The 22,258-nt window shown below is 41.5% G+C and overlaps 1 protein-coding gene across 2 annotated transcripts; it reads left to right on the top strand.

Moving 5' to 3' along the window:
• The first annotated feature begins 95 nt into the window (after positions 1-95).
• On the top strand, positions 96-21,642 carry PCID2 (PCI domain containing 2). Of its 2 annotated transcripts, none has more exons than XM_030568936.1 (15): positions 96-532; positions 790-876; positions 2,889-2,978; positions 5,935-6,008; positions 7,406-7,471; positions 8,064-8,105; positions 8,693-8,747; positions 12,187-12,290; positions 15,174-15,249; positions 15,363-15,504; positions 17,050-17,150; positions 18,910-18,983; positions 19,125-19,250; positions 19,473-19,596; positions 20,703-21,642. In XM_030568936.1, the coding sequence occupies exons 2-15, from the start codon at positions 841-843 to the stop codon at positions 20,790-20,792; spliced, it is 1,200 nt and encodes a 399-aa protein (XP_030424796.1). In that variant the 5' UTR covers positions 96-532; positions 790-840; the 3' UTR covers positions 20,793-21,642. The 2 variants fall into 2 exon arrangements, with proteins under 2 accessions (XP_030424796.1, XP_030424804.1); XM_030568944.1 differs by lacking the exon at positions 96-532 and adding an exon at positions 541-649.
• The last annotated feature ends 616 nt before the right edge of the window (positions 21,643-22,258 follow it).

Here is a 22,258-nt window from a genome sequence, read left to right as displayed (position 1 = left end):
GCTGCAGGATGACCACCTTGAGGTCTGCTATAGTGTGGCCAGGGAGGCTGAAGTGCTCTCCTACAGGTTTCTGTATATTGCCATTCCTGATATACAGATGATAACATGAGAGGAAGACAACCAGAGCCTGGCGCCAACTGCCCTCCCGGCTCGCTGCAGCTACAGGCACCTCAGAGACGTGCCCTCCCAGCAGCGTGCGGGAGCAGCGCCCGGACACAAGCTCAGGCACACACGGCAGTGACTGCGGCCGGGCTACCCCGCAGCAGGCGGAACGCTCCTCTCACAGCCCCGCCCTCTCCGCGAGAGAAGAATCAGGCTCCGCGCGCCCGCCCCACTCTGCAAGACGAACAGTAACAACAACTCCGCTTTGACCCAAGGGGGCGCGACGAGGGGTCATCACGTGAGCGGCTTGTTCGGCCTGCGTCACGTGACTCACGCAGGACTGGCGCGCCGTGTTCGAGACGGAAGTGCCGAGCGTTTGCCCCGCCCACGTGGTGGGATGGAGTGAGGCGGCGGCGGCGCTGCGAGCCTGGTGAGTGGGTGCGCGGGAGCCCCAGGGGAGGAGAGTGAAGCGTGTCCTGCCCCCCCCCCACCCCCGGTTGCGATTCCTGTGCCTGGTGCCGCCCGCGTCCGGCTCCGCTCATGGGGGGTTGGTCTGCGGGGGCTGCTCCGGGCTGAACTGGTGGAAGCCCCTCGCTGGCCCCGCGGGGAGGTGGAAACGCGGGTGGGTTTAAAACTGTTGTGCTCACTGCGTATCGCGGTGACAGTTCTGTTTCCTTGGCCGCACAGGACACGCCCTGCGCTTGATCTCCAGCACTTGCCTGGCCCGCAGGTCTGTCCATGGCGCACATCACCATCAACCAGTATTTGCAGCAGGTGAGTGGGTTTTATTTGCCACCACCCTTGCTTGTTTTTTCTCCATACTACAGATAAGTTACCCTGTTCAAGAAAAGGCAACTGAGAGTATGGGAGGCGATAATTAGGGAAGCTTCTCCTAAGGCTGTTAGGAAAACAAAGTAACATTCATATGGCACTTAAAAATGCAGGGCCTATAGAAATATGTAGCCTCCAGTCGTGTGATAGGATCTGTCAGTGTGGGCTCTGGCATCTTTAGGAAGTGGGCATGTCTATACTGCAGCTGAGAGTGAGCCTCCCAGACCAAGTAGACACATGCACTAGCTCAGTTCAAGCTAGCACCTTAAAAACACCAATGTGGATGGTCCAGCACAGAGGGTAGTCTAGGCTCTCAAGCCCACCCGCGCACCTGCGTCTGAGATGGGAAGGCTAGCCCAATTTTCTGCTGCACCCACAACTTCCATACTGCTATTTTTAATATGTTACTTCAAGCTGTGCTTGCATGAATCTGTCTACCCCAGCTGGGAGATTTGCTCCCAGCTGCAGTGTAAATATACCCAGTGAGGCTTTGCACAGATGCTGGGACCTGCATTAATGGATGCAATTGTAGGATTGAGGCCCAAATATACTTGCTATAAAGGTTCCTTCCTTGTCAAATGTAATACACACTCTTTTTTAAGCACCTTAATGAGACATGTCATACTTGGTTAGTTCCACAAAAGGAGCCAAAAGTTAAATATTAGCTGCTCAAACCCTTTTCCCAATTTCTGTGGCTTATCAGTTATGTTTTTATATCTTTAGAAAAGGTTTTTCTCCTATCTGTTGTTGAGTGATAGACCCATGGAAACTGTAGGAAATTTAATATAATAATCAGTGAAATGACTGTTTACTACATTTTTGTCAAATGCATGAAGTAATATTGTAAAAAGGAAGTATTTAATCTGTTATCATTTAAAATGTCATTCATAGAAATGTGAGGCAAAACATTGTGTGATTTTTAACTTGATCATGTCCCTTTAAATAATCCTTGCATTGCAGTATATTTGATCATGATAGGACATTCTTGAACCTTAAATTTCTAACTCTGTCGTCAGGCTTCTTAACTGCAATAACAAAGTTATGCTATCTTGTCCAAATTCTATTCATATTTTCAGATTTTTCTGTTTATTGAGAATTTTGCATCAAATGTCTTTTTTTTTTTAAAAAGCATACTCTGAAGATAAAGTCAACATGGAACTAAACTCATTGATTGTATGCGGACTATACTTAACTGTTTAGTAATGCTGTATTTCTTTACTGAAATTCTTAAATGACCTTAGTACTAATTTGGTTTCTGCTTCTGATTTAGAAGTGGGAAAACATTTCATTGAATAGTGTAGACAAGAATAATGCCACGTGCCCAATCCTGTATCCGATCCACACCCAAAACTCTGACTTAAGTGAGTTCACAAAGATGCTCTGGGTCCAGTACTGTAGTTCCTACTTCAGAAAAACTTCCCCCTGAATTAAAGGGGAAGACTTTTCTGAGTAGGGAAGGAAGGATTAGTCTTTTTATGATTAGGCTGTGTTGTTAAATACTAATATTTATGTGAAATACAATTAAGAATCCTTATTAATGAAATCCAAACTATCCTTCCTTTCGGCAACTCCAGTGTAAAATATTCAAAACTTGATTTATGACAGAAAGTGTACTTTTTCTTCATTGAAGTCTGTCTTTAGTTTCAAAATTCTGTATAACTGCTGCCAATGAAAGACTGTGGACCCATATAATTGCCTTGTGAGGTCACTGATCTGAGACACTTCATACAACTAAGGGAAAATAAAGGTGTCTGGCTTTTTCCTGTTGAATTTTAATGTGTGTATTCCAAACTAAAATTTCTTGGGAATAACATATGCAGAGTCATCGACAAGAATGCAGATGTCATCACAAGAGGATGATTTTTATTAGCTATGTGGCAATATGTGTTACATAGCTAAGGCTTTAGATCTTGTTCCTTAATGTGTGTAATTTTTTCTTTAATTTTTTTGTGTAGGTTCTAGAAGCCATTGATTCCAGAGATGGACTGTTTTGTGCAGAATTGGTGTCATTTAAGCATCCTCATGTTGCAAACCCCAGGCTACAGGTACAAGAATTAGTTGCACTAACAAACCAAGACCTCAATTCTGCAAGGCACAGGTGCCAACTCCATGGGAGCTCCAGGGCTGGAGCACCCATGGAAAAAAAATACAGGGTGCTCACCACCCACTGGGATGACCAGTTGTTGGTGGCCAGGTATCAGCTGTTGTGGGGGTGCCTCTGCAGATGAGCTGTTTGTTATGGGCTGCCTGGGCGCAGCTGCAATCAGCTGTTTGGCAGGCAGGCTCAGATCAGCTGTTTCGCACTCAGCAGGGGCTGAGTGAGCTTCATCTGCCCCCGTCCCCCTCCCCCCCCCAAAAAAAAGCCTTAGGGTTAGGGGTGGTGGCCAGACTATCAGCAGCAGTGCAGCCAGGCCCTGCTCACCTGGGGTCACCCCGCACACACCTCTTTGGCTGGTGGCCATGGTATCCACCTGTATGGTTTCTCCCGTCCCGCCAGACTCGACTCTGGCCACAGCAGGCATTAGGTGACCCAAGGGAGCCCCGCTAGGCTAGGGCTGATGGGTGCAGTGGCAGATTAAGGGGAGAAAAGCCCTGGACCCCGGCAGGAACTGCCCCAGGGGGGAAGGTGGGGACTCAGACCCCGACAGGAGCCATGCTGTGTGGGGGAGGGGGGAAAAGCCCCCCTGACCTTGGCAGGAGCCACACTGGGTAGGAGAGGGCAGAGAAACCTCCCTCCCCCCCCAGCCATGGCAGGAGCTGTGCGGGGAAGGGGAAAAAGCCCCACCTCCCCAACCCTGGCAGAAGCTGTGCTGGGAAGGGATGGGAGGGCGGAGAAGCCCTGGACCCCAGCAGAAGATGCGGTGCTGAAGCCCCCAGCTCGGGAACCCCAGCTACCCTAGTGACAGAAGCTGCAGGGCTGAGGTGTGGGGTTGGCCTGAGGCCCTCTCTCTCCCAGTTGCCCTGTGTGAAGCTGGCTCTCACTGTCAAGTTGTGGAGAAAATCTACTCACCTTGGTATCTCTATTTTGCCCCATCATCACACAGCCATGAATGGAATTACTCTAGGAGGCAGGGTCAGTATTAGCCCCATTTGGCAGGTGGGATTAGGGCCCACAGAGGTGAAGTGACTTTCCCAAGGCTAAGCAGGGAGTTTGTGGCAGAGGAGAGAACCAAACCCAGAACTCCTGAGTCCCAGGCCTGTGCTTTAACCATTAGGCAACCTTCTTACCCCAAGGAGGGGAAACCTCCTCTGCTGCTTTTAGTGCATGGGTAGGGCAGGCACTAGACAGAGCCACCAGGAGGTTGGGAGCAGAGAGAGAGATAGGAAAAGGGACATGGGTGGGAAGCAAGAAGGGGGAACATCAGGAAGGGGAGCAAGGACTTAGAGAAGAAACGAGAGAGGGAGAAGTGCAGGGAGAGTAATAGGAAAGGAGAGAAGAAAGAGGAAGGGAAAGGGGAAAGACTCCCCACTGCTTGTCCCTCCAATATGCCTTCTTCCCGCAGCCATCAGTGGCCCTCAGCTCCCAAACTGGCCTTAAGCAGGTGTGAAGCACAGAGCGAACGTAGTGTCTATAAACTGGGATGTTAGTGAAGACAGCTCGTCGCTGAGTGTAATGATTTTAATATACTGTAATTCATGATAATGTAATTATATAGTTCATTACTATTTAAAAAATGACTATCATTGGTATCTTAATGTAATCAATAACTAGAATATGAAAAGTGTATAAATATGCTGAAAATTGCCAGTTAGGGGAGGGAAGCTGAGCCCCCCCCCCCAACACGCATACCTCGCCCTTAAGGAAAATGGGGGCAGAAAAGAGTAAGTGGGAGGTGCTCAGGGGAGTGGATCTACTGGAAGGAGGCAGAGCAGGGGCAGGAAGAGGTGGAGTGGGGATGGGGCCAGGATGAGGCACCCACCAGCAAAACCAAAAGTCCGAACCTGTGCTGAAAGGTGAGGTGCACAGGCAGACCTCTATTAGTTTCAGAGAGGCTCTGAAAGGGTCCAGGAATTTGCTCATTTGCATGAAATTTCTGTGGGTTTAGATGGAAATATTCAGGTAGTTCTGAAGAAATTGACACAGAGAAGAATAGTGTGCATAACGAGTATGTAGGCAAAAAATCCCCCACAAAACAAAAACCCAGACTCTCTTGCTCCAGAAAGGAGAGCCTAGTTAGGGGAAAAACCAATTTTCTGCCACTGCTCTTATAGAAGGGAAAAAAAATCCTATAAAATGTAAAACGAGCAACAGTTCTGTAGAAAATACCTCTTCAAAAGATTAGAGTTTAATCAAGTTATATTTTATCTATGGGATGTTTAAATAAGATATAGACTTCAACAGAGAATGACACATTATAAAATTCCTTCAGTTGGTTTAAAACGTCTTTTAAACTTCTATAAGACTTAATGGTGTTATGTGCAATTTTTAAAAACTGTGCGCTTAACCCAAGGTCAACTGAAGCAGCAATATGACATGAATCCCATTAGCGACTATTGCTATTAGCATGCATCTCTCCTCTTTCCCGCCACAACACAATTGTAGGATGCTGTCCAGAGAAATACAATGAAACGTGGAAATTCTATTCTGTTCAGGTTTTTATACTTCACTGTAGTATCTGAGAAGCGACCTCTATCCTTGTCACTAATCTAAATGTCTCTTGTTCTTTTCCCTTCCCTTTTTGTCTGTCCTGTATCTTTTTGCTCTGTCATCTGTCTCCTTTTATTGAAAAAATTGTTGTTTAACAAGCCAGAGCAGCTGCCTTTCTGGTTTGGTTACTCTCTCTTTCCTTTGTTTATCTCTTTATCTTGCACCACAGCATGTTCTTTCCATTCCCTCCCATTTCCTTAACATTGGTTCTCCTTAATTTTCCACTTTTCCTCTACAATGAGTATGACTGTTTATGTTCTAATATATAGCTAAGGCTTGTATGCTTGACAAAAAATGCATATTTTTGTGGAATTTTATGCATTTAATTTTCCATTGATTTGTTGTATAATTAGCTTCCATCTCCAGAAGACAAATGTCAACAAGTTCTGGAGCCACCATACGATGAAATGTTTGCTGCTCACTTAAGGTAAAGATGGATTCAGAATGAGAGTTTGAATTTTGTTCTATCCAGGTAGAAAGAGGAAGGGATTTTGGTAGTACTTCATGTATCTTATTGATAATGCATGCCCTTTTCCAGGCACTGCAAAAGTGTGTTTGCTTTTAATAGAATAGCAATAGACACAAAAGTGAACAAACAGGGGAAAGAGAAATTTCTCAAATAGGAAAAAGTGATTGTAAACCTGTGAAAACTGGCAAAGCTCTCTCATGCATCTTTAGTATCCAAAGCATTTCTTTACTGCTTTTAAAAATTAAATAGAGGGCAAGTCAACACTGTCTTTAATTTTCTCTAATTTCAAGAAGCTTGCAAATGTATCTATCTAGGGGCTTGTCTACATCAGAAAGTTGCAGCGCTGGTGAGGGAGTTACAGCGCTGCAACTTAGGAGGTGTACACATCTGCAGGGCACCACCAGCGCTGCAACTCCCTGTTTGCAGCGCTGGCCGTACTCCCGTTTTGTCTCGGGTGTAGAGGATCCAGCGCTGGTGATCCAGCGCTGGTAATCAAGTATAGACACTTAACAGCGCTTTTCTTGACCTCCGTGGAATAAGCAGGTATCCCAGCATACCTGAGGAAGCCTCTGGTAATCAAGCTGGTCTCCTTCCCCAGCTTGCTCTCGCGTTCCCCGAACAAGCAGGTCTCCTTCCCTGCGGTTTGCAGGGTGGTTCGGGGAACGCGAGAGCAAACCGCGGCGAAGCTGGTCTCCTTCCCCGGTTTGCTGTCGCGTTCCCCGAACAAGCAGGTCTCCTTCCCTACTGTTTGCAGGGTGGTTCGGGGAACGCGAGAGCAAACCGCGGCGAAGCTGGTCTCCTTTCCCGGTTTGCTCTCTCGTTCCCCGAACTCCCGAGCAAGCAGGTCTCCTTCCCTGCGGTTTGCAGGGTGGTTCGGGGAACGCGAGAGCAAACCGCGGCGAAGCTGGTCTCCTTTCCCGGTTTGCTCTCGCGTTCCCCGAACCCCCCTTGAAGCCGCCCAACAGCGCTGCAGTGTGGCCACATCTAACACCACTTGCAGCGCTGGTTGCTGTAAGTGTGGCCACTCTGCAGCGCTGGCCCTATACAGCTGTACTAATACAGCTGTAACAACCAGCGCTGCAAAATTGTAGATGTAGACATGGCCTAGGTTATATTGAATGACAGTTGTAGAGAGGTCATTTAAAACTGATATGTTCAGATCTATTGCTGTATAAGTCACTTAATATTCAATTCCAATATTTGTTGCTGTTTAAGAATACTTGTAATAAGCCTATGACTAAAATAAACTGCAAAGCTTTATAGCTAGCTATAGAGAAGGAGACTACTATATTAAGCTACCCTTTAAATATAAAACACTCTTCAGTGTCCTCCTTAATGCTTTTTTCTTTTGACAGATGTACTTATGCTGTTGGAAACCATGACTTTATTGAAGCTTACAAATGCCAAACAGTTATAGTACAATATCCTTTTCCATCAGTTCATTTGAGAGTTCTTAAATGAACTATCTGGGATAACTTAATGTTTGAGGAGGGGGAAATTCTTTAAAATGTGATGGAATTACAAAATATAAATGTGATTTGATTTCAGAGTGAGTGAGTGTGTGTGTGTGTACTTGTATTTTTTATATATATAAAAGCTCTTTAGACTTGTAATGAATGAAACCCAAATAAAATTTCCCACTTCTCCTCTCCACAGGGGTCAAAAAAAAGTACCAGTTGCCCCCAAGCTAGAGAATTAGTCTCTTGGAGTCCCCCACATAATGTAGAGGGGAAGATGATATTGTAAAGAGCCACTATCCTGTTCCCTTCCTTGAGCCTCTCCCACTCCCATGTGCAAGGCACTGCGCTTCCTCAGTCAGGATAAAGGAGGTAGCATGCAATAGAGCTGGACTCATCTCTTTTGTGCTCCTACACTCCAGTTCCTGATCTGTTGCCTTTTTTGCAGTCTTCTACACTCAGGAATAGGGCATACCATGTAGCCTGTGGCACCTATCCCATTTTACTTCACAGGTCACTTTGTAAATTGTGTGTTGTGTTCTCCTAAATATAACACATCATTCCTGCGAGCATTTCAAGCACATAAAGAAGAAAACTGGTAAGTATTTTATAAATGTAATGTTAGTAACTAGGAAGGTGAATAGATCTAGATGATTGTTAATGCTACCTTTCATCCCAAAATGCAACCATAGTTCAATTAAGATACCACTATAAAAATAACTTTCATTTATCTATAATGATTTGTTTCAGTTATGTACACCAGTTATTTACTAATTAAAACTGTTATGTCACTCTGCCCTTTTGAATTTGTATAAGGGACTCAAGCCTAAAATCTGTTCATTTCTCTATTCAAATTGTTTAGCAAACTTAACTTTGTTTCCCTTTAAGTAAAGCATTGATTGCAGGATGATGTTCTGCTTGACAGTTTGTCACCTGGAGGGTAATTAAATGCATTATTCATTTACTGCAAGTAATGATGTGTGAAACACTGACCTTTTAAAAACATTTTCCTATAAAACGTGATTTTGTAAGATTTAAGGAAAGGAAAACTGGATATGTAGGAAATTGTATACCCATGAGGAACACTTACCTCCATATGGATTAAAAAATAACTTGTATGGCTTAACCTGCAGTATGGATTTAGTTGCTCATGCATGATAAATATATATTTTTTTGCTTTTGTAGGGCTTTGCCTATTATGTATGCTGTAGCACTTGACCTTCGAATTTTTGCTAATAATGTAAGTAGACAGGAAACTTGCAGTTTAACGATTTCATGTACTCTGTCAATAAGGAATTTATTTAACTGTGAAGTGTCTTAAACTTTCAGCCTTTGCTTAATCTTATCTGTGGTCTCCCTTTTATGTAAGGAGGTGTTATAAAATAATTAGGGTTGTCAAGTGATTAAAAAAATTAATTTCAATTAATCGCACTGTTAAACAATAATAGAATACCATTTATTTGAATATTTTTGGATGTTTTCTACATTTTCAAATATATTGATTTCAATTACAACACAGAATACAAAGTGTACAGTGCTTACTGTATTTATTTTTGATTACAAACATTTGCACTGTAAAAAAGTATTTTTCAATTCACTTAATACAAATACTGTAGTGTAATCTCTTATCATAAAATTGAACTTACAGATGTTACTCCAGGGGGAAATTTTGCTCGAAAAAATTCTGGGCATAATATTTTGAAAATCTGCAATTTTTATTTGTCAAAATCACACTATATAATCATGCCAGTTTTTTTAATTATTTTGATTAATTTTATTTCAAAATACCTGTTAGCAAGTATGTCTAACAATACAAACACACACAAAATTCTTCCAGGAGTAGAAAGTTAAAGAAACCCCTATGACAACCCAGTTCCTGTTTCTCTGCCCCCTCCCCCAGTAGCCCAGCTGGGGGGCCAGACACTCACACCAGCTCCTCCCCCCAGAGCCCAGGCATTGTCCCCCTACCCCCCAGCCCAGACACTTACACTCCCTTCCCCCCAGAGCCCAGTTGCAGGGGCTTCTCTGGCCCAGACACTCACAACCCCCGTCCTCCTAGAGTCCAGGGATATAGAAGCAGAAACAGTGTGGTGCTGGGTCCTGGGCTTGCACAGAGTTTCCTGTGCTCTACCATCTCCTTCAAGATATGCTGGGAACCCTCCAGTTCCCTCCCCTGGCAATGTCTTCTGTTTGCAGCCCTTTTGCCGGGGGGGGGGGGGGGGGGGAGAGGAAATTCTGCATGGACAACACTGATTTCTGCAAAATTATGCAGTGGCGCAGAACTCCACCAGGAGTAAAATGTAGAATTATGTACCAAAAACACCTGCATTCAAAAATAAAACGACATAAAACTTTAGCGCCTACACGTCCACTCAGTCCTATTACTTGTTCAGCCAATCGCTCAGACAAACAAGTTTGTTTACATTTGCAGGAGATAATGCTTCCTGCTTCTTCTTTACAATGTCACCTGAAAGTGATAACAGGTGTTCGCATGGCACTGTTGTAGCTGGCATCTCATGATATTTGTGCCAGATGTACTAAAGAATCATATGTCCCTTTCATGCTTCAACCATTTTCAAGAGGACGTTTGTCTTAGCAATTGGCTGAACAAGTAATAGGCCTGAGTGGACTTGTAGGCTCTAAAGTTTTTTACGTTGTTTTGTTTTTGAGTGCAGTTACAAATATAGATTTTTTTTGATATGCAAGTTGCACTGTCACCATACAGATTACACTACAGTACTTGTATGTGATGAATTGAAAAATACTGTTTCTTTTATCATTTTTACAGTGCAAATATTTGTAATAAAAATATAAAGTGAGCACTGTACACTTTGTATTCTGTGTTATAATTGAAATCAATATGTTTGAAAATCTAGGAAAATATTTAAAAATATTTAATTTCAATTGATATTCTATTGTTTAACAGTGCGATTTAAAACTTTGATTAATCACGATTAATTTTTTGAATTAATAGCATGAATTAATTGCAGTTAAAAAAATTATATATACTCAATTTCACCCATTACTAAGTTCATATTACACTTGCAATAATATAAGTTGCTTATTCTAGCTACCTCTTATTTTTGGCCCAGATCCTGGGAGGTGCTGAAAACATAGAAGTGTCTCTGATGTCAGTCCAGGTTTTATGGTTCAGAAAAGCTCTGTGGGACATGCCTTAATTGCCTCAGTAATGCTTTTACTCCCTGGCTTCATGATTGGATAGAATTTTCTCCAAGAAACTTTTTTTGAAATAGATTGGGTTTAAAAACTCTCCATGGTGGACCATAGTGGTAGTTTATGTTGCAATGGGGAAAAACTTTATTTCTGCCTGCAGTAGGAAATGGTCTGAACAGGGTAGTAAGTAGATCCTACATTTTATGATCACATCCAGCCTGAGGATTATTGAATGTCAGGGTTGAAAGGGACCTCAGGAGGTCATTTAGTCCACTCCCCTGCTCAAAACAGGACCAATCCCCAACTAAATCATCCCAACCAGGGCTTTGTCAAGCCTGACCATAAAAACCTCTAAAGAAGGAGGTTCCACCACCGCCCTAGGTAACCCATTCCAGTGCTTCACCACCTTCCTAATGAAAGTTTTTTCTGATATCTAACCTAAAGCTCCCCCACTGCAGCTTGAAACCATTACTCCTTGTTCAAGATCCAACCTTCATAAGGCCGCTTATGTATTTGTGCCCACCTGAATTGGAAGGTCTGTATGGGAGTTCTTGGTTTATCAGACTGGGGAAGTGTGTACACTGATTGGATTGGTGTTATATGAGAGCTGACTGGGCATTTGAATAGATATAGCTTTAATAACGATGAATCTCCATTTTTTTTGGCTTGTTTGCATTTTTTAAGGTAGTTAAAAGTGAGGAGAATGTAAACAAGTCAAAATTAAAACACTTAGTTCACAAGGCAAATTCCAGTTCATATTAAGGCCATTGGTTTGTCTGTCTTTATCCATACTCAGAGATAAAGTTGTACATTAGCTAATCTACCTGTCAGATCTCTCCAGTCTTACGTGTTATGTTGCCAGCTCATGATTTTATTATGAGCTTAGCAATATTTGGTGTTTATCATTAAGTCCCAACACCTAGAGTCCTGTGAATGCCTGAAATTTCAGCTTTCATTTTCAAGAAAAATTGTTGGCCTTCATAGTTGCAGAGAGAGCTTGAAAAAGTGAACCCTAAAGGCTCATACAGCAGAAGGCAAATTAAAAGAACCCAAATGTATTTTTTAACTAACTTTTATTTTTGGGGAGTGGGGGTAGCTTGAGTCATGATTTTTTGAAGGCTTGTGGTTGGCAATACTTAGGGTGACCATATTTTCCCAGCAGGAAAACGGCACAACTGTGGGATGGCCCAAGCCCTCCCTGAGGTCCCCCAGCCTCCCTGTGCACAGGGCTGCTGGAGGCCACCCCTTGGCTCCCCGCATTTGGGCTGATCTGAGTCCTCCCTGCCTCCTGTCCATGAAGTGCCAGCCTGAGGTTAATGAGTGCAGGGTGTTCAGAACCTCCCAAGAGATATTTTAATACTTACAGTATGTTGGGGTGACAGGTGTAAGGAACTTACCTCTTTACTTTACAGGATACTGTGTTTAAAGAACTAGCCTACTTGCTGCTTTTAAAAAATGAGCCTGGACGTAGGAATACATGATGTCTCTCTCACCTTGCATGCTAGGCCGATCAACAGCTGGTGAAAAAAGGGAAAAGCAAAGTTGGTGACATGTTGGAAAAAGCAGCAGAATTGCTGATGAGCTGTTTTCGTGTTTGTGCTAGTGACACGTGAGTGAAAGATGCTTTCTCAATCTGGTGTTGAATCATTAAGAAATTTAAATAACTTTACCCATTTGTGAAGCATAAGAATTACTGTATATACTCTATCATAAGCTGGTTCGTTTATAAGCCAATCCCCGCAAGCGGGATAAGTAAAAATGGAAAATTTGTATAACCCATTCATAAGCTGACCCTATAATTCAGGGGTCAGCAAACTTTAGCTCCAAGGCCATCAGGATAAGCCACTGGTAGGCCGAGATGGTTTGTTTACCTCGAGCGTCCACAGGCATGAAGGTAAACCTAAATAAACAAAGTGTCTCGGCGCGCCAGCTGCTTACCCTGATGGGCCGGGGCAGCACTGATTGGGAAATTTGGTGGTGAGGAGAAGATAGGAGTCAGGGGAGTAACCCCTTGACCAACCCCACATGACCCCACCCCTAGCCTGGGACCTCCACACTCTCCACATCCCATCCCTTCCCACCTTATCTGAGGAGGGCCAAGGGAGGATGCCTTTGATCCAGCTGGAGCTGCTCCGGCAGACTGGGCAGCGCAGCCGCAGCCTGCTTTGGTGGGCCAGACCGAGCTGCGCAGCCACAGCATGTTCCAACAGGTTGGGCTGGGTGGCACGGCCACAGCATGCTTTGGTGGTGTGGCTACAGCCGCTTCAGAGGCTGGGGGGAGAGCAGTGTGGCTAGAAGCAGAGAGACTCTGGTCCCGCCTCTTCCCTTCTGGCTGTGCTGCCTCTCCTTTCTCCCTCTGTTGCAGGGAGGGACTGTGTCCCACCTCTCCCTCTCTATACCCGTTCATAAGCCGACCACCTTCTCTGGTGCTTCCCTCTTTAACTAAAAAAATTTGGCTTATGAATGAGTGTATACAGTATCAGAGGGGTAGCCATGTCAGTCTGGATTTGTAAAAGCAGCAAAGAATCCTGTGGCACCTTATAGATTAACAGACGTTTTGGAGCATGAGCTTTCGTGGGTGAATACCCACTTCCTCAGATGCATGTAGTGGAAATTTCCAGGGGCAGGTATATATGTGCTAGCAAGCAAGCTAGAGATAACGAGGTCAGTTCAATCAGGGAGGATGAGGCCCTGTTCTAGCAGTTGAGGTGTGAAAACCAAGAGAGGAGAAACTGGTTCTGTAGTTGGCAAGCCATTCACAGTCTTTGTTCAATCCTGAGCTGATGGTGTCAAATTTGCAGATGAACTGAAGCTCAGCAGTTTCTCTTTGAAGTCTGGTCCTATACAGTAATTCTCTCCGCTAACCAAGACCATATCTGGGTCAAGGCAGTCACTTTTGTTGTCTGCCTCCTTCCCTTTGTGCTGTGTTCTCTCCTGAATATCAGCTACAGCTAGAGAGGCTTCTCTTTAGGCATGATATTCTTAGCAGGTGTTGCAGAAGAGAATAATTTACATCCTGGTCTCCCAAAGCAAACAATTAACTTTTTGTCCTATTCCAGTGTGGAGTTTGTACGTGCCATCACAGTGGCACTGGGAGAGAGGGAATTTTACTTCAGTCTTCCATTCTTAAGATTTTTAATGTTCTCAGCATGGAGAAAAGTCGTCTTCACTCTCTCAGGCGCATGCTACATACAGGTGTGCAGAAGGCCACAGGAGGGGAATTCCACTGTAGTGAACTCAGTCTATCTCTATTACAGTATGTTTTGTAGCCTTTAGCAAGCCCGCCCACTTCCCGGAAACCAATAGATACAGTTACCAGTAAAAATTGAATCCTTCCAAGCCTAGTTGTACAGGAAGTCAGATTGTATGATCACAGTGGTCCCTTCTGGCCTTTTTCTGTCTCTGTGAATTATTAATACTGTGTTTTGAGAGCACAGACACAACAGGAACACGATGTAGAAATCTCGGAATTTTTCGCGCACCGAAATATTCCAAAATATTCCAATTCGATCTTCTTGAAATGTTTCTATTTTTTATATTATAACCTAATATAAAAGTCAAAATGAAACATGGAAAGGAAATATTCCAACCATACTGAGGCAAAAGGATTCCATAATTTCCCATTGTAAATGTCGGTGAAATAGATCATAACAAGGCTGTCCTCCTCCAGACTTTACACACTAAAGTTATTTAAACTTCTGTCATTAGCTTAAAATCCAGGGAAACTCCTAAATAAAAAACTTAAGATCACTCAAATATTTCCTATCAACACAATCACTAGAAAACAAGGAAGTCTCCAGCTAAGTAGCATTAGCACAGAAAAGTCTAAAATTACTCTTCAGACCTCCCAGATATAATACCAAAGCACACTTAGATTTCTCTCCTGTACAACAAGCTCCCTTTCAGTTCTAGTGTGCAACCACTCAGATGCACACATCATGTTCTTCAAAATCTCATCCAAATATACAAACTTAACTCCAGTCTGAGTATTTTAAAAATAAATAAACACTATGTAGAATTGCAGAGTAAAATCATGTCTCTCTCTAAGATATCTTTCATCTTGCTGTGATTGGAGTTAAGGTTGTGCATTGAGTGAAATTCTGAGGAGGTGGACGTGTACATTGTTGGTGGCTATATATATTGGAAGTGTGTGAATGGTGAGACAGGTGACATGAGATTGGGGTGGATACCCTTGTTGTCTTACCAAGCGACTTTCTTGATTTGAAGTGATTGCATTGACGGGGGAACACAGTTGAGCAATCTTAAAATTAACAAGGATTATAGAATGGAAATGGGATTGGACGCTTTGTTTTGATGAAGATTGTATGGTCTAAAATTTACAAGGAATTTTTGGCTTGTTTTTATTTGATATTAATGTAAGACCATTTGTTTTAAAAATATAGATAAAAGGCATGTGAAGGGAATTCATTCTAAAAGCAAAATATGTATTTTCCTAACACATTCATTTCTAATGTTTTATCTTTTGTAACAGTCGAGCTGGCATTGATGACTCCAAAAAGTGGGGCATGTTGTTTCTGGTGAATCAGCTGTTTAAAATCTATTTTAAGGTATGATCCAAGCCTACTAAGTTTGTTTTCTTTGTATTTCATGTTCTAACTCACGTTTCGTTTCACATCGTTCCACATTGATATACCTTTCAATCATGTGACTTTCTTCTCAGATTAACAAACTTCATCTGTGTAAACCATTAATTAGAGCTATTGACAGCTCAAATCTGAAAGATGACTACAGCATGGCACAGAGAGTTACATTCAAATACTACGTTGGACGCAAGGCGATGTTTGACAGTGATTTTAAGCAAGGTACTATATGCCAGTAGAACAGATTTATATTCTCCCTGCCAGGAGTGAACACCAGCTAATGTGTTTTATGTGTGTGACTCAAAACCTGTTGTGGAAAGTACAGTTGTTGTGAAGCGTGACTTTCTTTCGGTCAGTGCAAAGACAAGATCCAGAGGGATTTGCTGCAGGCTCAACCAGATTAGAGTGTGCATTACATTACAATTCTAATTGCAACATGTAGTCAGTCTTGAACTATTTACATCTCTGAACTCTTCTTTAGCGTACATTTTATACATTTGGTGCACACGTTACTAAAATGTGTTTTCTGGGTGAGTGTCCAGCAAGATACCTTGTGATTTATGTATATGAGAGCTGTTTACAGCTTTCTTGCCCTTTTGGATGTCGCTTGTGCAGCAGATTTTCAACAAATTGTACCAAACAATTTAGCTTCTTGGTGCATTGATTTTGAAGATACATTGTAACTTTATTTAACCTTTCTCAGTAATAATAATATATGATACTTCAGGGTAATGGCTCTCAACCTTACCAGACTACTGTCCCCCTTTCAAGAGTCTGATTTGTCTTGCGTACTCCCAAGTTTCACCTCACTTAAAAACTACTTGCTTACAAAATCAGACATAAAAATGTCTCCACACACTATTACTGAAAAAATGCTTGCTTTTATTTTTACCATATTATTATAAAATAAATCAATTTGAATGTAAATATTGTACTTGCATTTCAGTATACAGAGCAGTATAAACAAGTCATATAAAATTTTAGTTTCTACTGACTTTGCTAGTGCTTTTTATGTAGCATGTTGTAAAACTAGGTAAATATCTAGATAAGTTGATGTACCTCTTGGAAGACCTCTGAGTACCCCACGGGGGACACATACCACTGCTTGAGAACCACTGCTTTAGGGCTAGACTGTGCAGCCTTCACTCATGTTGGTGAGTGCGGGGGCTACTTGCTTGAGTGCCCCATGAGTAAGGTTGCACAATATAGCCCTTTGCAAGTCAGGACATTTCCAGTCCTTTGCTCATCAGTCTTTCATAGTCACTGCACAACTTGGGTGTATGTTTACGCATTATATGCCATCTGACTCCCCTGAAGTAGAGCCCTAACACACAATTTTGGAAAATGTCATAGCATGTAGAAATGTAAACATCTTGAAATTTTCCCTCTCCTATAACAGTAACACAATAACCTTGCTATATTGAGTTGGAATTCTTTTCATAATGTAGTTTGATTTGTGCAACTGCTCCATCTGAAATGTAGTGTCAGCATATCTTTTAAAAAGGAAACGGCATTAGCGTAAAAACTATCTTCAGTAAATACAGCAATTCTTAAGGCATTTATGTTTATATTACCCTTTTAGTTAGTGTGCAATTTAGATTGACTTAGTTCCTGTGTGAATACTTCTAGGTTATTGTAAATATGGGCGAAAATGTTTTGACAGGCTCAATTAAACATATTATTGTTTGACTATTTGTATGTTTAACTCATTTTTTCTGTTGGTCTCTGTTACCAACAGCAGTGCTGATGCTCTTTTTGTGTCTACAGCTGAAGAGTATCTGTCATTCGCCTTTGAGCATTGTCACCGTTCAAGTCAGAAAAACAAAAGGATGATTTTGATTTACCTTTTGCCAGTAAAAATGTTATTGGTAAGTGGTTTAGCTCTGTACTTCCAAATCAGTCTCTGTGGGACAAATGACCAAGCTGACACACATTATGGCATGACGTGTCCTGATTTTTATTTAGGAGCTGTCTGGAGCCCTATCCAGACACAGGAGTCAGCTCATGCAAACCTTGTATGGTCAAGGCCAAGGAGTATGGTTTGTCAAGCACTTACTTGAAACTGGTGAATTGTAATTTTTGTAACTGCAGGAAAAAGGGTGTGTGTGGGGGGAGATTACAACCCTAAAAAATTTTTTTTGAACTTGTAAATTACCTCCATAAATAATAAGCATTATTCCCCACACACCCCCTAATTCCAAATTCTGTTCTTAGCTTCATATCAACAAAGGCACCCATAGCATTTTAAATGGTGCCATTTCAGTGTATAAGAGGAATGTAGTATTGTAGCTCCATAACAGTCCCCTGTGTAAGTGTGTGTGTGGCGGGGAGGAAGAGAATCATAGAATATTAGGGTTGGAAGGGACCTCAGGAGGTCATCTAGTCCAACCCCCTGCTCAAAGCAGGACCAATCCCCAGACGAAATGGCCCCCTCAAGGACTGACCTCGCAACCCTGGGTTTAGCAGGCCAATGCTCAAACCACTGAGCTATCCCTTCCCCCAAAGAGTGGGTACAGGTCCGTCAGTGCAGATCCTTCTATTTTCTCATCCCACGAGAGGAAGTGTGTATGTAAAGGCCTCCATAGTCTACTTGAGCAGGTCCACAGCCTGAAGAGGAAGGATTCTTTCCTTCATCTCCCTCCCTTACCTGGTGTGTCTGTACCCACTGAAGCTGGGTGCTAGAGGAATTATCAGGTAGAGAACTTCAATCCTGATGTTTGATGAATTTACTCCTTTTTTTTTTTCCCTAGTCTTGGAGCTCTTTTAAACAAAAATGCAAGGCTTTTGATAACCAAATCTGTCTTCTCTCTTCTAAAGCAGTTTTGCAATATAGAAAGCCCAACTTAGCAAGATTATAAGCTTCCAAATTTATGTAAACATCTACTAAAATAGCACAAGTGGCTGTTTGTTCTCTGAGAGTTAGCTGGAAACATAGAACACAGAGTTCTGCTTCGCATCTCACCTGATTCTCCAACAAGTAAAGGGGCTACCACTGGCATAGCAGCCAGGTAGCTATGTTTCAGTGCTGACTGGGTTGATGCACAATCTAATCTCTGCTGTGTAAATTAAAAAAAACAGAAATTCCTTCCTGGTACTGTATGTGGTTCAAAGGATACAATGAGAATGAGTTTTATCTCTTCAGACTAACTTTTTTATTATTATTATTAAAGAAAGGACATTAAAAATCCAGCAGGAGAAATTAAGGAAAATATGTCTGGTTAGACAATCAATAATCTTAACTGTTCTGACACACACCTGTCATGATTAGTGGTGTGTTCTAAAACAGTTTTCTGTTTGCAGAGTGGAGTGCAACACAAGTATAAAATTTGTAACAGTCTAGATTATGTGAAGCATGACCTACTCTGTAATACGAGTTTTATAATTGATCACACTACCATATATTTAGAGTTTTTAAAACCCACACTCCTGTAACTACACCAGACAAATGTTTGTTGGCATAAGTGATGTAGTGTATTGGGGGCCTAAAAATACCTTAATTCACCTCCTTTTTTTCTGAAAAAGTAAAGTAGATAAATATTTGTATTTGTGTTTTTGTTTTTATAGATGATTGATTTGGAAATATATTTAAACTTATCCTGAAAATTTTTAATTATGCTTGCTTTTCAGGGCCATATGCCAACAATTCAGCTTTTGAAAAAGTATGAGCTTATGCAGTTTGCTGAAGTAACTAAGGCTGTGAGGTACAGTGTATTTATTGGATCATGTATTTTTGTTCAAAATAATATTAAGTGAAAAGTATTTTTCACATACTATAAAAACCTATTGAGTTAGATATTTCATCATACCATCTCATGATACTTCCATATTCACTGTCATTTTAGTGAAGGAAATCTTCTGCTATTGAATGATGCTCTGACAAAACATGAGACCTTCTTCATTCGTTGTGGTATCTTCCTGATCCTCGAGAAGCTGAAAATCATCACCTACAGGAACCTGTTTAAGAAAGTGTAAGCAGAGTAGAAATCCTATTTTGTGGAAGGGAGATCTTCATTTGGTTTCACCACAGAATTGAATTTAAAACATCCAGGGTCCTTAGTTCCCTATCTGTCCCTTAGAGGCTAGAGTTTAAGCAAAGTAAATTATGGTAGAAGGGCCCTTTTGCTCAGAGAAGCAGAATTTTGAGGTAATTGTGCTGAAATAACTGAAATGTATTTGTTTGGATCTTTCAGATATTTGCTACTTAAAACCCATCAGCTATCTCTAGATGCCTTTCTGGTTGCCCTGAAATTCATGCAGGTGGAAGATGTTGATATTGATGAAGTCCAATGTATTTTGGCTAATCTTATATACATGGTATGTGTTCACCATTCATTAGCTTGTCCTAGCAACTGTAGTTGGTAGAAATGACTACACACAACAGGAAGGTCAATTACAGAAGGGTAATAATAGGAGGTATACAGTACTGCATTATACTTGCATTCATTTGTTCCTCTCATGTATCTAACTACAGTGAAGATTCTCATGCTCTGATTCTTGCCTTTTATTTTCAAAACAATAAGGACTGCAACTGAGTTTCTATTATAAAGCCAATCTTTGCCCTTTTGCTAAAATCTATGAACACAGTTACAAAATTGGTAAATTATGACTAGGGCTGAATTTATACTAAATTTGAGTTCACTTGGACATGGGATTCCTGATTTGACATCCTAAAACTAGAGGTACTCATAAAAGTTCACAAGCTGAACAATCGGGAAAAGATGTTAAAACAGGAGAGAGACAAATTTAGTTTACTGGACTCTTGTAAGGGTCTAGTGCACATGAACAAAGATGAGTTAATTAAGCTCTATGTTTAAAAGTTTTTAAAACTTTGGTCTTAAAATTGGGTAATCCAAGACTAGATTGGAAATTTATAGTCCTTTTTCTTGTAGAGACAGATCTCAAAATGTAAATTGGCAACTACTAGGAAGGCTTGTCAGTAACAGCAAATTCAAAGTTCATGGGCATGTTTAAGGTCCCTATGTAGCAGAGTACTTATTTGTGTGTGTATGAGATAGGTATCTCTTTTTATATATATAAATATTATAAATCATAGAACTGGAAGGGACCCTGAAAGGTCATTGAGTCCAGCCACCTGCCTTCACTAGCAGGACCAAGTACCGATTTTTGCCCCAGATCCCTAAGTGGCCCCTTCCAGGATTGAACTCTCAACCCTGGGTTTAGTAAGTCAATGATCAAACCACTGAGTTATTCCTCCCCCTGAACTTAAGTGTGTGATTGACTTAATGTAAATAGATATATTTTTATTATTTTAAGTCAGTGGGACTATTCATGAATTGAAAGTTAAGGGCATGTGCGCATGTGCACACACACGCACATGTTTTGCTTGATCAAGACTGAAGGTAGCAAAAATGTATTGCCAATTTCCAATACTAAAACATCTTTCTTTTTAATTCTGTCAGGGTCATATTAAAGGATATATATCTCATCAACATCAGAAGCTTGTGGTCAGTAAGCAGAACCCATTCCCTCCACTTTCTACAGTGTGTTGAGTTTATTGCACCTTAGATGGAGTATTTATAAAAGACTCTACTTGTCAATGGAACTGTTTCTCAAGTCGCTCAGTGGAAACTGTTAATGACCTGGTTATCTTCAGTACTGGAACACAAAAAAACTGTTCATGACTCCTTTCCCAGTGGGAGAGGGCCTGCCAGCTTGCCCAAGCACAGAGAACAAAATGCTCCCTTTTTAAAGTTAGTTTCTACAAACTCTGAAGTACAGTGGCTGGAAAAGAAACAAGAATGTTCCCAATTCATGTTGGGACACTTGCAAAATTTCAGCTACAATCTTTAAAAAGCCTGCCTCACCTGTCTAAAATGTGCTGTGTATTGACATCCCCTTTTTGTTCCCATAACTATTTTTGTCCTTATCTGTCAAAAGCAAGTGTCCAGCGATGGCACTTAATCATTTTTCTTGGGTAGAAACAATGCTTTTATTTCACCTGTTCTTGACCTAAGGCCTAGTTATGTGAAACATTGGGTTTTTTTTAGTAAGCTTGGTTGGATACGATGCTCTTCAAACCCTCTCTAAAAATTAAGGACCCATGCCTGATAGGTGCTGCACCCCTGGAACTTCTCTTCAATTTCAATAGGATTTGCGTGTACAGCAGGGTGTGAGGTGTGGTTACTATTGCTGCTCAGAATTGGGCCTTTGGTAACTGTACTTAACACTTGTTAGAGTTTCCCCTTGAGGCATAAGAATTTATTTAGGTAACCTAGTCCTACTCCATTTTAATTCTGATTTTGTGGGTCCATTCTTTTAAGTGTTCTTTATATTTGCACAGCATACCTGTTGTTCATGCTGGTTGTTTTGTAAAATAATAAACCAAATGTGATATTTTTCTCTTGGTGGTGACAGAGTGATAATTTTATTCCAGACTGTTTTAGCACCAGCACACAGACATTTAACAGTCTTTATAGTGAAAGTTTCAAACAAATTATTATAGGTTTATAAAAAAAAAGCTGAAGCACCTATGAGATAAGTAGTTTCCTAGATTCGTATTATTTTAATAGGATATTCAGACTGCTTTCATTGTTCTGTTAAGTAAGTTCTGACTTATCCTGTACCATAGGAGAACTGAAAGTTACAAACCTAGGTTGTTTTGCCACCTGGATACAACATACTTCAGTAGCACTTGAAAAATAGAACTGTACTTCTGATTTCTGAGCAATTTGCTTCTAATGGTGTTCAAGTGATTTAGTGTTGACATGTGAGATGGTCATTCACTTATTTGTTTCTGCTGAAAATGATTTGCATAGTTCAAATAAATTGATTCTTGTGGTGAGAAATTATATTTCATTATCAGTTCAAATATGAAGTCACTTTTCCTGCTACCAGAGCCTTTCCCTGCTGCTAGAGTCTTTGGCGCAGAGAGAGGGGCTCCAGAATGGGGGACCGTGCACTGCTTGGGTGTGTAGAGAGGCATGTAGGGCTCTGGCTTGCTTCTTTATTTGCCTAA

This window comes from Gopherus evgoodei, chromosome 1, assembly GCF_007399415.2.
Source record: "Gopherus evgoodei ecotype Sinaloan lineage chromosome 1, rGopEvg1_v1.p, whole genome shotgun sequence".
NCBI lineage: Eukaryota > Metazoa > Chordata > Testudines > Testudinidae > Gopherus > Gopherus evgoodei.
This window is presented reverse-complemented; position numbering and strand designations above follow the sequence as displayed.